Source organism: Salmo trutta, chromosome 13 (genome assembly GCF_901001165.1).
Source record: "Salmo trutta chromosome 13, fSalTru1.1, whole genome shotgun sequence".
NCBI lineage: Eukaryota > Metazoa > Chordata > Actinopteri > Salmoniformes > Salmonidae > Salmo > Salmo trutta.
In genome coordinates, this window is record NC_042969.1 from 56,710,019 (window position 1) to 56,723,519 (window position 13,501).

A 13,501-nucleotide genomic window follows, 5' to 3' on the forward strand; every position below is an offset into this window, starting at 1 on the left:
GACGCCCTTTATCTAACTACCCAGAGTCCGATGAACTCCCGGATACCATTTGCATGTTTCTCAGTCCAGTCTGAAGGAAGTTACGAGGTATCTACGCGAGCCAACGCTAACTAGCTTAGCGCAAAGACTCGAAATCTAGCGCTAACGCCCCAAACTACATCTAACTTCCATTATACTGGACGCAGAGACATAACAATTGTATACACTAGTTCATTTGACTCTGGTTAAGTAGATAAAGGAATCCCTTTAATTAAACTTTCTACACCCCCCTCCATCCATTCCCCTTCTCCCCCCGACTTTCCATCGGCTAAGAAAAGTTTAACTCCGGCCTCTTTCTGCAGCTCAGCTTCAGAGCTTGGAGAAAGTTATTGTTTTAGGACTCTTCTTCTCCATGGAGGCCACAGCTGACTTCATGACATCGTCCTTCTGCAGCATGCTCATGTTCCACGTTCCCTGAAGACCGAAGGAGAGAGAGACTGAACTCTCAGTCTCAGTGAGTAATTCATTCTAACTTTTTTTTTTACATGTCAGATTTTGGACTTCCAATGATCTACTTAATAAAATGTGCCCCCTGGTAGGATACAGAGTTACCCACCCACCTTATCAGAAAACTACACTTGTTTAAGAGACCCATGGTTATCTATACTGGGTGTGTGTTTTTGATAACCTATGTTGTTGCCACGCTGATGTGTGTGTGGTGTTGTGAGCATCCTTGTAGTATTGAGCCTCACCATGTAGTTCAGGCCCTCTGCCCCACTGTGGTGTCTGGAGTAGATCAGGTTGACCTTGGTTCCCTGGACAGCCACAGGGCTGTGGCCTGCTATCTCCCCGGCCATCTCCAGAGCTCCAGCCATCAACGCCTCCTTGTCCGGGAAATACACGGCTACACAGGGTATGAATACACAAAACCAACACGCAACAAATACACGCACGCACGCTGTATCCATACCTGACTAATCCACTTTCCTTGGCCTCATCGGTGTACATCTTCCTTCGCTGTCCGAGCCAACTCATTCACCAGGCTGGAGAGGCAGGAAGATTATGTAATACTTGGCAGCACTCAGTGTTCCTGGGTGTATGTATGCAAGCTAACAGACTACCATGCAGCATTGTGCTGTAATGAAAGCATATCAAATGCTTGCTCTTACCTGCGGCTCCCAATGACTTTAGGTTGGCGCTGCAGAGTGCCAACGTCAGCTGCTAGGCCAATATCCACTTCCTGTAAGAGAGGCAGACCTTTCACATCACTCAGAGATACAAAGCAGAATGCACAAGTACATTTTTCTCATCCTTCTGCCTATCCTTTACTATGAGAGTCCCCTGGTGGTCGCTACAGAAAACACATGAAAACAGCTTCCAGTTTGGGCCATTGTAGACTACGATTTTAGCCCTTTTATGCAGCGATTTTGCCGTTCCAGACAAACTGTCCACGTCGTGGGCAAATTCTTAGGTCGTAAACGATTGTTGGACTCGTTCGGTGTGACAGGGTCTAGGTCTGCCGATTAAGTACCACTACGTGCGGTCCAGTGGAGGCTGCTGAGGGGAGGACTGCTCAAAATAATGGCTGAAATGGAGTGAATGGAATGGTATATCAAACACACAAAAACACGTTTGATACTATTCTGTTCACCTCGTTCCGGCCATTATGAGCTGTCCTCCCCTCAGCACCCTCCACTGGTGCGGTCCGACAAAGTTCTGGCAGTGTCAGATTTGTTTTGCCTTTATCATGTAGTGTGGCTGATGTTACGAGCCGATCGTGGTGACTGACCAATAGGAACACTGTCTGAGTGTGCACCCAATAATACGATAGTGAATAGTCAGATGAATATAATAGTTTGATCTAAATGTTTACATGCTGTGCTAGAAGAGCGATTTCCCTAATAATCTGGTTTACATGACATTTGAAATCAGACTACCAGATGGGATTTTGATAAATGCTCAAAATCGCCAATCAAAATAAGTATTCTACCACAGTGACAGTGTTATTTTGGGGAAGCGTATTTGATTCAGAGTTCGGACATATAAAGTTTGTATGTGAAAACTATTTCTAAGACACCTACGTTTAGTTTTCCACACATAAGCATAGTTAGGCTTGTGCTGCAGGCACATGTGCAGATGAAATACATAGCCTCGCAAGCCAATCGCAGAATGAAGACGGAACTGAAGCAAATTGTTCAATCTGGCCAGGTTGATATAAAGACTTTAATTTGGTTACATCGCAGTGTGACGTGATAATTGTAAAAGTCTGAATCCGACGTACAGTCTGAAAAGGCCTTTAGATGTCCCCTGGACCTTGGTCCTCATGGAGTTGATCATTGGGGCTATTTAAGACCACTTACCTTCACCTGAAACCAGGCATCCTGAGTGCAGAGACAGATATCACAGGCTGTGATCAGATCCACTCCTAACAGAACACATGTTATAACATGACAAGCCTTTACAGTTTTATTGCAGAACACCTTCACGGGAGAAGAGAATCACATTTGGAAAGAATGAATAATATATGAAAGCTTTTGCAAGATTTCACTGTCACAAGCAAATCAATAATACACCACCAAAGCTCACTTCCAACAGAAGCTTCCTGCACTGCCACAACCACAGGCTTTGGACACTACAAGAAGAAAGGGGATGGTGGAAAAGAGAGAGAATGCATTTGCCTACTTGTCCACTATCAATCCCTAACATATTGTGCAGGAGTAAGTATTTCACAAGTTCATATAGACTGTTTAAATGACGGTGAAGGTTTCCTGGTACTTGGCGATGATGCGTCGCATGTTCCAGGAAATCCTGGCCATGTCGTCCTCCTCAGCCTGCAAGACTTCACTGGCCATGTCAATGAAGTCAACGCCTACACAGTCAAAATCCAAAATATATATTTTTTTACCGGAATACAGTTATGTTTGGTATATTGCTGGTACATCCTATTGATAAGCATCACCCAGTTCAACATGAGACAATTGTAAGCCTTTGGAAAACATTATCTTACCAGCTGTGAAAACTTTTCCAGCTCCTGAGACAACCACCCGGCAATCCGGGTCCCCAGCTATCTGTGTAAAGCACTCCACCATTTCTCTGAGAGAAAATGGGGATGTACGGTGGAAGAGAAAATACATTTAAGAAATATAGGATTCACATAAATTCACGAACGCAGTGCTGGATTACACAAAAGTACAACTAGAAAAACAGGAACACTTCAGCTGTGTTCAAGTAGTGGTGTTTGGGCCAGGTGTTACCTACAGAAGGCTTTATTCATGGCATTGCGTTTCTCTGGTCGGTGCAGCTCTACGTGAGTGACAGCTGTAGCAGGTTGACTGACAGACAGGGTGGTAAAAGGAGTGGGGCCCCCAGGAGAAGAAAAGGCCCTTACAGCACTGAGACCAGGTAGCCCCAGACTGGTGTCTGATGATCAGCACCCAAATGAGAGGTAGGGAACAGGGTTGATAGAATAAAAATGAAATAAAGAAAAATTCATTGAATTAGAGCAACATAGTTCCAGTAATAGTTATTTGCACTGTTTTGACCTAAGACCTGCTTAACCACCTTGCTCTCCACCCCTATACAGAATAGTGTTGCATAGTATTCAACTTTCACCTACCTCGCCAAGACGCTAACCAAACAGTTTACATTAGCTGGAGCTTAGTATTAGCTAGCAATTTAGCCAACAGTGTTGACATCTACGTAATAATCTATAGCCAAATGAGCTAACTACAGTAGCTAGCTAGCGAATCTGGCCCCGGTTTCCAGTGACTTATCCTGCCAGGTGGCTAGCCTTGCTAATTGAATGGATGCGACCTGTGCGCAAAACATACATTTAGCTGAAGTTAGCAACGTTTTAGAGCCGAAAAACACATGCATCTTATTAAACACTCAATCCTGTACACTTTTCATAAACGCTGATCGGATAATTAATGGTATTGCCATTTGACTAAATCAACTCGAGTGTAAGGAAACAAATGAAAGGCGCAGTCGGTCTAACGTGACTTGCCAGTTGTAGTACGGCAGTGAACTGGCTGTCAAGTAAAGATAGTGTTGTTTTTCAAAGCTAGCCTAATGCAAAAAATATATATACCGAAGAGCAGACAATGGTGTTCACTATTACTGTGAACAAAGAACTCATGCTGTAAATACGACAATCTTAATATCTGTTCCATTAATCTAGCTGGCGTAACATTTGAGTTACGGGATGGAGGAAGACTAAACAAGCTTTCAATGGGGCAGGATAGATAGGCGTTTCTATCCAATTATGAGCGAAATCATTTAAACAGTACAAATACAGGATAACGTTAGAATTCTTAATAGTTAGTAGTATAATTGAATAACCAAATTGTTAACTGGCAACCTGGAATAAAGTTCCTTTATTGAGGGCTCACAAAAGATACATTAATAGAAATTTATTTTTATTTCTTCCAACAAAATAAAACTATCCTTCCTCCAAATACAGACTTGTAGAGGCATGGTACTGAGCAGGAAGAGATAACAAAAAACACATGGAGTAATAAAAGATGCAAAACAATACTTATACAAAAGCATTTCCTTATTTCATCCATCTGGAATAAAAACAATTCTCCACTTTACCAGTTCACACAACTCGCTTTTATGAGCTCAATATCAAATAAGGACAAACCGATATGACTACGGACAAACTCATTAACTGCCTAAAACAGACATGGTCAAAATAGGGGTGAAGACTGTAGGGATGACGGTTTGATGTGGAACATTGTCCATGATTGTGGTGGCTGTTTAGGTTGCATGCTGAGCGGTAGAAAAGCACAGCTTGAGGGTGTATGGGTACGGGCCAGCTGAAGAGACGAAGACAGAAGTTATTAGAAAACAGCAATCACCACCCTACACCATTTGAATAAACAGTGAAATTACTTTTTCTACATAGGCTTAGTGCTTAAACACTTACTTGCGTTCTTCATCTGGTAGTGGTTTATCATGGACAAGGCCTCCATGGCGTCGTTGATCGACTCCCACTCCAACAGCCCTGAAGAGCTGCGCTCACCTGGACCTGCACCTAATAAGACAGCCCAACTCAGTTTAGCACCACTGTCATGCATACCAAATAGTATGTGGTTTCAAAATGACATCTAAAATGTACACTTACTCTTTCCCGTGAAAAGTTTGATGTTTGCAGGGGCTTTGACACCAACCTCTTCACAGATCTGAAAAGAACAAGAGAGCGGTCAATTGATGATCTGTTTTGTAGGCACATTGGGTCTTTATTTCACTGCTCCCTACATAAAATGGTTCACCAACATGCTTTGGGACTCACCTGAGTGAAAATCTCTACGGACGAGTCTGGCTGGGCGTTGAAGAAGTGCAGGACGCTGCTGGGGTGCTGAATGCGGTTCTTGGCAGCCTGTTCTGGGGAGGTGAAGCGGTTGTTGCGGGAGCCGTGGAAGTCCTTGAAGCTGGTGCTGCCGTCCTCCAGCTCGTAAGACTGACCGGGCATGATGGCCTGCTGCTTAGACACACTGCAAAGGGAAAAGAGCATTAGACTCAACTTGTACAAGCCTCACAGAACAGTCACTTATTATGGCAAGAGGCAGCAAATAAGATTAAGCACTAACTTTACATGACAAGGCACTGAATGAACAGGCATTTCAGATAGACATCTTACCAGACGTTGAGCTTCTGTCCAAACAGAAAGTTGTTGTTGAGGTGAGTGATGGCCCGGTCCACAGCGTAACAGTCTCCCATCTCCACCATGGCTGCTCCTGGCTTACTCTTCATAAACTTCACCTGAGTAGGGGACCAGATATTTGGAGTCACTCAATGCCAGCAGGCTCTTGTTGAAATAACTGCAATGGCTTGCCTCCTTTCCCTCCACACTTACCCGCTCCACGTTGCCGTAGAGACAGAAAACGTTGAACACCTTGTCTGCATTCATCTTGGCAGGCTCCAGACCGTAGACCATGACTACAGGGGAGTCTGCGTGGGCACTGTACTCGCCGGGGGGTGGAGGGGGAGGGCCGTAGCCAGGTCCCCCGCCGTAGCTGTGTGCCCCCCCTCGTCCCCTCATGGGAGGAACCATGCGACGGCCCTCGCTGTAGTGTGGGGGCGGTGGGGGGCCATAGCCGCTTTCGTCATATCCATGGTAACCGCCAGCTGGGAACACAAGGGACCACAGACTCAAACAGGAATCACAGCTTGATAGGGACAAAGGGTAGACATGCCAAAGAAGTGGTCAACTTCACCATGACGAAAACATTTGGTTTTGATGAAAGGTTGGCACATTCCATTATCAGGTGAGCTAAGAAAATGTACCACACCACTTCGCTGCCACTGTGGGGTACCCATTTTTAGTCATACATTTCTACCCGCCACCTGCACTTCGCAGGTGAATTTAGTGTGAGGAGAGCACTAAAGGGCCAGCACATGTGCGTCCCCTCTGGGCCTAAAGCCTTACCGTACTCTGGAGGGTGGTCTCCCAGCAGAGCCGGCGCTCTCACACGCTTGTTGGGGTTGGCACTCCCATCTTCTGAGAGGTGATGAAGGCAGAGGAAGGAAGAGGGGAAGAAGAGCGATAGATCATTTGGAAAGAAACAGGACAACGCAGCGCAGTAGCGGATGTTCAGTTAGAATTAAGGAGAGCACACAAGACGACCTCCACATCTAGAGAAAGCACACTAACCGTAACTACTGAACAAAAACACATCTCCATAGTATATCTACAGGTTCAGTCATGGCATTTTGATGCCAAAGGTTGGATAAGTTTCTATCACAAAATTAATGTTAAATTAACAAACTGCTATTACTACAGCTAAGAATGAATTAACAAATGCTAACAAGTAAACAATCCTGAACGCTAGATAAAGCCTCCATTTTAAACGTTTTAGCATATGGTATAAGGGAGAACGAGGTGGGTGAGAATGAATCCAACAGAAGTCTGCAAACACACCTCCAGCATTGCTCCCATTGCCATCAGCTTCTGCATCTGTACAGGTACACATCTCATACACATTAAATTCAGGCCAGATCGAACACATGGATAGTTGATACAAATTCAGAAAAGCGTCACTGGTGCACTTGAAAAGTTGGACCATTTCAACATGCTACAATTTAAACTATTTTAATACATTCAGTCCATTATCTCCATACCGTAACTAGGATATACAAATAAGAATGTCACATTTCTATTCTACCTACAAGTCTCGAAAAATTAAAATACTACATATAGCCCCTTAGTGGAGAGCCACCCAAACACCATCAATTAATTCAGACAAGTCATTCAGAGGACAAAATGCCCACAGGGAAAGCACTACAAGTCCCCTCCAAGGGGAAATATGGTGTCACTGAGAACAGGGAGAGTGGAACACCATATAAAAGACAGAAAAATAACAAAAATACCTTCAAGGACGACAATATCATAATATATTTTTGAAGACATCCCGAGTGTAAGAAATGGAACATGTGTTGTGTAACAAACTGGGGATCAGTTTACTTACAGCATGGATATATTGGGGGACAAAGATTGAGGCTGGAGACACTGGCTGTTATTTGGCAGTGGGTCCATTACTTCTCTCCGTGTTCATTTCATCCTTTCACTCCACTCCCCTTTGGATGAACATTTCCACCTTAGTCGCATTTCTGCCCCTTTTTTGTGGCAATTTCCATTGTGGTTGGTGGTCCACTCTCCAAGTGTCTTATCGAACACACGCCAATGGCAGGCCGCAAAGCAGCCATTTGGCACATTTCAGACCTGGGTCCTCATTAGGCGCAAATTGCCAGACCTGCGTCACATGGAAGGTGTTACACAGGTACTAAAAAAGGTCAAATTTCCACAAAAGAGCTGCATTCAGAAAAAGATGGAGAAACTAGACAGGGATGCATGTTGCAAGAACAGTAGAGGGAGGAAAGGAGGGGGGGAGAGAAGAGGCAAAACGGAACACCCGACTCCATGAGGTATGCATATATGGGGAGAAAAATATGGTCTGTCTGAATGTGCGTATGCTTGTTCATGTTTGTAGTGTCTTCATCAGTTGTCTGTTGTATTCCTTCCCATGTGACTGGCTACAGCCTGACAGTGATGGTGCGAATCATCTATGGAGTCAGTGCGGCAACAGGAGTGGAGGGTTTTGAGTAGTGTTTGATATGTTAAACACCAGGAGCAGGGCACAAGAGAGCAAAAATCACCTGCACCACCAAAGACAGGCAGGTACAGAGAACAGGACTTTGTAGTCTTGAGCAACTGGTTGGTATCAGTATGGTTCCTCTGTTTTGTGTTTGTGTGAGCATGCTCGTCACTACGGGTCTCTGGATGTTGTCTTTATAGGGTGGGTCTCCTGTGGATGTGTATCAGGTGATGACTTGCAGGTGAGATCTGGGTGATGGCATGTTTCAATGTGTCAGGCATGTCTTGCTGGGATCTCAAAACTGGGAGGGTGTGGAAAGCACAGCTTAGTGCCAATGTACCAGCAACCAAACCCCCCATGGAAAATGTGTCATGCCATAGAAAAGGTATAGGGGATGTCTTCGTGGCTTTGGAGCTATGCGGTTGCAAGTGGATGTGTCCTTATTGACGTAGGAGCGGTGAGGTTGAGGTGGTGTTGAGAGTAGTGTTGATGGCAACAATGTGTCTCCGATGCATATATGGAAATGTGTTGCTCCAAAGTGTTCCGACGAGAAGCTAGAGGGGCCTTTGTTTTGCAGTATGGTCTATGCTTAAAGTAGCCTGTATAGACGTACAGATCTATACATTGACAAGTGCACTGGGAATGAAAGGAGCAATTGGCTGTCAGTAGACCCAGCTTCACAAGAGACTCAAGTGGGTATCTTTGCTCAGACTGCCTAGTCTTAGAACTTGATGTATCCATGGGCAATGCATCAGATTGGTTGCCATGGCAAAAATAATACAGAGCACTCAGTATGTATAAGTATATTTTTACACAGGCATAACGTTACTGTATCAGACACTGCTGAGAAGCCATCAAGCAGATATTCAGACAAGAATGTAAAACATGAATGGATCAGTGGTGAGATTGACAAGCAACATCCTAGAATGCTTCCTTCTCTCCCAAGGAATGAGCAAAAAATGACTGCTTCGTCAGGTAGTTTTACTACTTCACCAAGCTTCAGTTGCGAGTCAGTCATCGTCAAACTAGAAAAGATGCATGCCAGAACTCACAGGACCTTGATTTGGTACCCTTAGTTCCCACATACCATTAGATCTGATAGCACTGGGTTAAGGAGGTCACTTTTTAAAAATACATTTTATCAATAGGTGTACAAGTAAAAACCTTGAGCAATAACTGTAGTCTCTAGTGAAGAATATCTGGCCATTCAGCTGCTCCTCTCATCCCTAGTGTGTCTAGCTGTGCGACGGACGGTGTATCACCAGCACTTCAGTTATAATGCCACTGAAATGGAGCCCAATACAAGAGTTAACTAATTCGCTAAACCAATATTACAGCTGGTGAGAAAGATAGCAACCCAGCCCTGCGACCATTTGAAAGAGTTGGATATTGAGCTGGTTAAAGGAGCATTTCCTGTGCTCTGTGGCATTATCCCTGAAGGTCTACCATCCAAACCCCCCTCCCTCCCTCCCTCCCCCACAGTGGCAGTAAGGGTGCTGGTATTGTCAGCAAGGACCACAGATGGCTGTGTGCGTTACCTTGACCACTCAGGTTGGGGTTGGTGTAGTCCCAAGTGTCTTGGTCATTCTTGAACACATTGAGACGAGTTGGCTGTGGGAGAATATTCCAATTAATTCCATCAAAGCATTTTTCAAAGTCCATTTCATGGAACACTAGAAGCCCTTCAGAGCTATGGATGTGCATGTTCCTCTACCTTGGCATATTCGATCTTCAGGGTGCAGCAGCCAGAGTAGATGTCTGCCCCGTTGAGGGAGGCCTTCGCCCTCTGTGCACTCTGCACCGAATCAAACGTGTTGGGAGTCAAGGAAAGGACGTTGCAGACTAGAGTTCTGAGAACAGCACCTCGCGCATACAACATAACACGTTCCGGTAATTCCAGAGCTTATTGCACAAACCCTTGTTTACAAGTCTTTGTGCTAGTACATTAAAAAAAAAGAAATCGGGTAAATAGTCTAGCAATCATCACATACAGTATATGTGCTACAAACAAACTACATGTTCCAGAATGCAGGTTGCCTGACATGGTATGTAGAGACTATGTCAATTTAAAATTCCAGAAGTTTTAGTTTCACCAAGGATTACCCGAGAGCATGCAACTGATTCACAAAAATACTTAATTTTCAACAACAAAAATGAGCGGCAAAAGATATTCCACCATGGCCTGAACACCATTCTTCCGGAAGATGACAATCCTCTGGACAGGGCCGCAGTTATTGCAGACCGTGTAGAGCACATCCTGTAGACAAGTAATTCACATAATCAGAAATAATATTGAAGTACACAGCAGAATCAACAGGTTAGGTAGAGGTGGCCAGCACTTTACTGTGGTAACGGGGTAGATTGGGTTCATGATGGTGAGAAGTAGCACATTGTTGACACTTCTAGAATCGTCCGGGTCGCCTGGCCGGGAGATCTTCTGGCTGGTGGAGTAGTTGACAAAGGCTGGGTGCCCGGAAATGTAGATCTGGTTGTCATTGGCATACGTCACAGCAGTACACGACCCATTCAGATCCTCATACTCAACCAGTGCTTGACGCTTCTTGGGCATAACCACCACATAGCTGTAAACAAAACAATTATATTAATTACAGACCAGAGGTGACCTAGCCTCCCCTGGAGTGCTTCTGGGTGAGCTGGCTTTTGTTTCAGCACTGCTCCCACCCACCGGATTCTAGCTGCTCATCGGGAACTTCAGCTGAATCAATTGAGTTAGAACACAAGCCTGCACACCCAGAAGCTCCGCTGAGGTAAAGATAGCAATCACTGATTTAACAGTAACCAACTATAAAAGATTGCATTGTGTGGAGCAAAATTTTGACCGTGAAATGTGTGCATTGTAAGTGAAGTAGCCTGGGTACCAGTCTGCTTCTGCTTGAGCCATTTCCCTGTTGTCATGAAGAAGAAGAAACATGCAGATATTTTTTTTAAAGCAGACAGTTACTCAATGTGCATATTCATCACCTAATAGCTCCAAACTCCTGCAGAGCCTCCACAAGGTCAGCCTCCGTAATGCCGTCCACCAAGCCCCGCACATGCACAACTGGAGAGGGAAGGGTCTTATGTGGGTCATCATAGCCCTCCTGCAAAAAAGAACAGGCCCATTATCTCCATTCAAAGACTCAATCATGGACACTTACTGACAGTTGTGGCTGCTTCTCGTTATGCATTGTTGTCTCTGCCTTCTTGCCCAATAGTGTTTGTACCATGTATTATGCTGCTGCCATGTTGTGTTGCTGCCATGCTGTGTTGTCCACTTAGGTCTCACTTTATGTAGTGTTGTGGTGTCTTGTCTTGAGGTGTGTTTTGTCCTATGTTTATTTATAATCCCAGCCCATCCCTGCATGAGGCCGACATTGAAAATAAGAATTAGTTCTTATTAACTGACTTGCCTAATAAAATAAAGGTTAAATAAATTCAAGCAATAAACTCATGTTTCCTGTTTAGCTCATAGCATGCTTTATAAGAATTGAGGACTCCGATGTATGCAGCTAGCTGACTAAACTCAATAACATGGTAAAATAAATTTAGTTGAGTAGAGACCAGGCTTTGCATAATTCAGCACCGACTACATTGATTCAGCCAAGGTCAATACTTAAAAATAAAAACTATGAAAGGCTTACCTGGTACCCATGTCCTGTTGCGTGCTTAAATCCATACTCAATAAACGTTAACCAAATACAACCACCGACTGTGTCCATTGAATCTCAATGAACGCCGGTGGTTGTAACGTTCGTTTTTTAAACGTATGGATTTCGACAAAGGCACGCAACCACAGAGGCTAAACACATAAGTACAAGTTTTTACTTTATTTAACTTAAGCAAGCCAGTTAAGAACAAATTCTTATCTACAATGATGCCTACACCAGCCAAACCTGGACGACGCTGGGCCAATTGTGCGCTGCCCTATGGGCCTCCCAATAACGGACAGTTGTGATACAGCTTGGATTCGAACCAGTGACGTCTCTAGCACTGAGATGCAGTGCCTTAGACCGCTGCTCCACTCGGGAGACCGAGTTGAATCGAATAAGAATTTGTTCTTAACTGACTGTCCTTGTTAAATAAATAAACTTAGTCAGAGCTGAATTCCACAAAGCCTGCTCTCTGCTAAACTGTTGGTGGAGTTCAAACTTCCTTCACCATGGAGTTTAAATTTAGTCAGCTATTATTGTGTAATTACAATCCATTCTATTTCCAATCTAAACTCGATTTTATTCACCTTTGCGGGAAAGATTAACATTACCAGACGAAATGTCATGAAGTAGGGGGGGAAATATTCAGCTTAAACTGTTGGGAATATTAGTGAGGAAATTTATTTTGTTATCCCTAATATTACGAGAACATGGCCCCCGATAAGGTGCATTTTCTGTATAGCACTTTGAGATATCAGCTGATGTAAGAAGGGCTATATAAATACATTTGATTTTCGAGAATGTTAAAAATATTGACTAGGTAAAGTAGCAAACCAATTAGCTCGCTAGCTAGTTACCGGCTACATCAAAGAACGAGTCAATGCATCTTACTAGGTTCATTTCAATTTAACACACCAACTCTTGTTCGTTGCCTGGCAAAACGACACCGCTAGGCTAGAACAAAGCAATAACGCTACCACTAGCTAGCTACCGTATGATTTGTGGCATGGCCTGAATTGCACCCTCCCATTCATTCAAACGAAAAAAGGCCAGCTAACGTTAGCTAGACAACTTTTGGAAAAACAGAACCACCTAGCCAGTTAGCTAACTAGCTACATTGAGATATGTTTACTCCACTGACAATTTAAGCTAAACATAAAAACAGACCGAAAGGTATTCGACCCCAAAAAATGTTTAACATCGTGGAACAAGGGAAAGCTAGCTAACGGTGCTGGGTGCAATATATTTTTGAAACGCCGCGTCATGAGTATGTGAGATTGTGTTATTTAAAGAGTACATTTCAATGCATGTGCTTAAATGCATTTAGTTATATCACATAAATCAGCATTCATTATTTACCGTTGTCATTCCGTCGTTTGTTTTTAGTCTTTTCGTTGCCCTACCGCCTTCGTAATAACGGCCTGCCATAGCCATGTTGTCCCAGTTAATAAGGTTGGTAGCAGTGACGGTATGAAATGGACGGTAAAGTATTGAAAAATACCCACATGGGCCCGCCTTGAAGAGTCCGCTGCGGTTTCCAATTGGCCTAAAAGGCACGTCAACAACGTCATCACCAATTTAGGACCAGTTAAAATGCACAACACACAAGGGTTTCTGAATATCTTATAGTCAGAGCTCAAGCCACTACTACTGTATTGATCAGTTATCTGCAAAAATAAAGTTAAGATAATCTTTATTTCTACAATAAATAGAATTTCAATTCAGGCGAGTGATCTAGGTGGTTACAGCGTTTTGAGAATGGATTTTAATCAG

General features: G+C 43.8%; 1 protein-coding gene and 1 pseudogene across 4 annotated transcripts; both read right to left on the reverse strand.

Moving 5' to 3' along the window:
• Positions 1–307: 307 nt before the first annotated feature.
• On the reverse strand, positions 308–4,151 carry LOC115206787 (delta(3,5)-Delta(2,4)-dienoyl-CoA isomerase, mitochondrial-like; annotated as a pseudogene).
• Positions 4,152–4,336: 185 nt separating this feature from the next.
• Positions 4,337–13,216, reverse strand: LOC115206120 (heterogeneous nuclear ribonucleoprotein L). Of its 4 annotated transcripts, none has more exons than XM_029772721.1 (14): positions 13,088–13,216; positions 11,061–11,179; positions 10,423–10,660; positions 10,250–10,335; positions 9,793–9,889; positions 9,617–9,689; positions 6,905–6,940; positions 6,413–6,481; positions 5,840–6,111; positions 5,624–5,745; positions 5,276–5,477; positions 5,108–5,165; positions 4,910–5,017; positions 4,337–4,799 (listed from the first exon to the last, which is right to left on the reverse strand). In XM_029772721.1, the coding sequence occupies exons 1-14, from the start codon at positions 13,160–13,162 to the stop codon at positions 4,741–4,743; spliced, it is 1,614 nt and encodes a 537-aa protein (XP_029628581.1). In that variant the 5' UTR covers positions 13,163–13,216; the 3' UTR covers positions 4,337–4,740. The 4 variants fall into 4 exon arrangements, with proteins under 4 accessions (XP_029628581.1, XP_029628580.1, XP_029628582.1 ...); XM_029772720.1 differs by having other exon boundaries at positions 6,413–6,484; XM_029772722.1 differs by lacking the exon at positions 6,905–6,940 and having other exon boundaries at positions 6,413–6,484.
• Between the last annotated feature and the right edge of the window lie 285 nt (positions 13,217–13,501).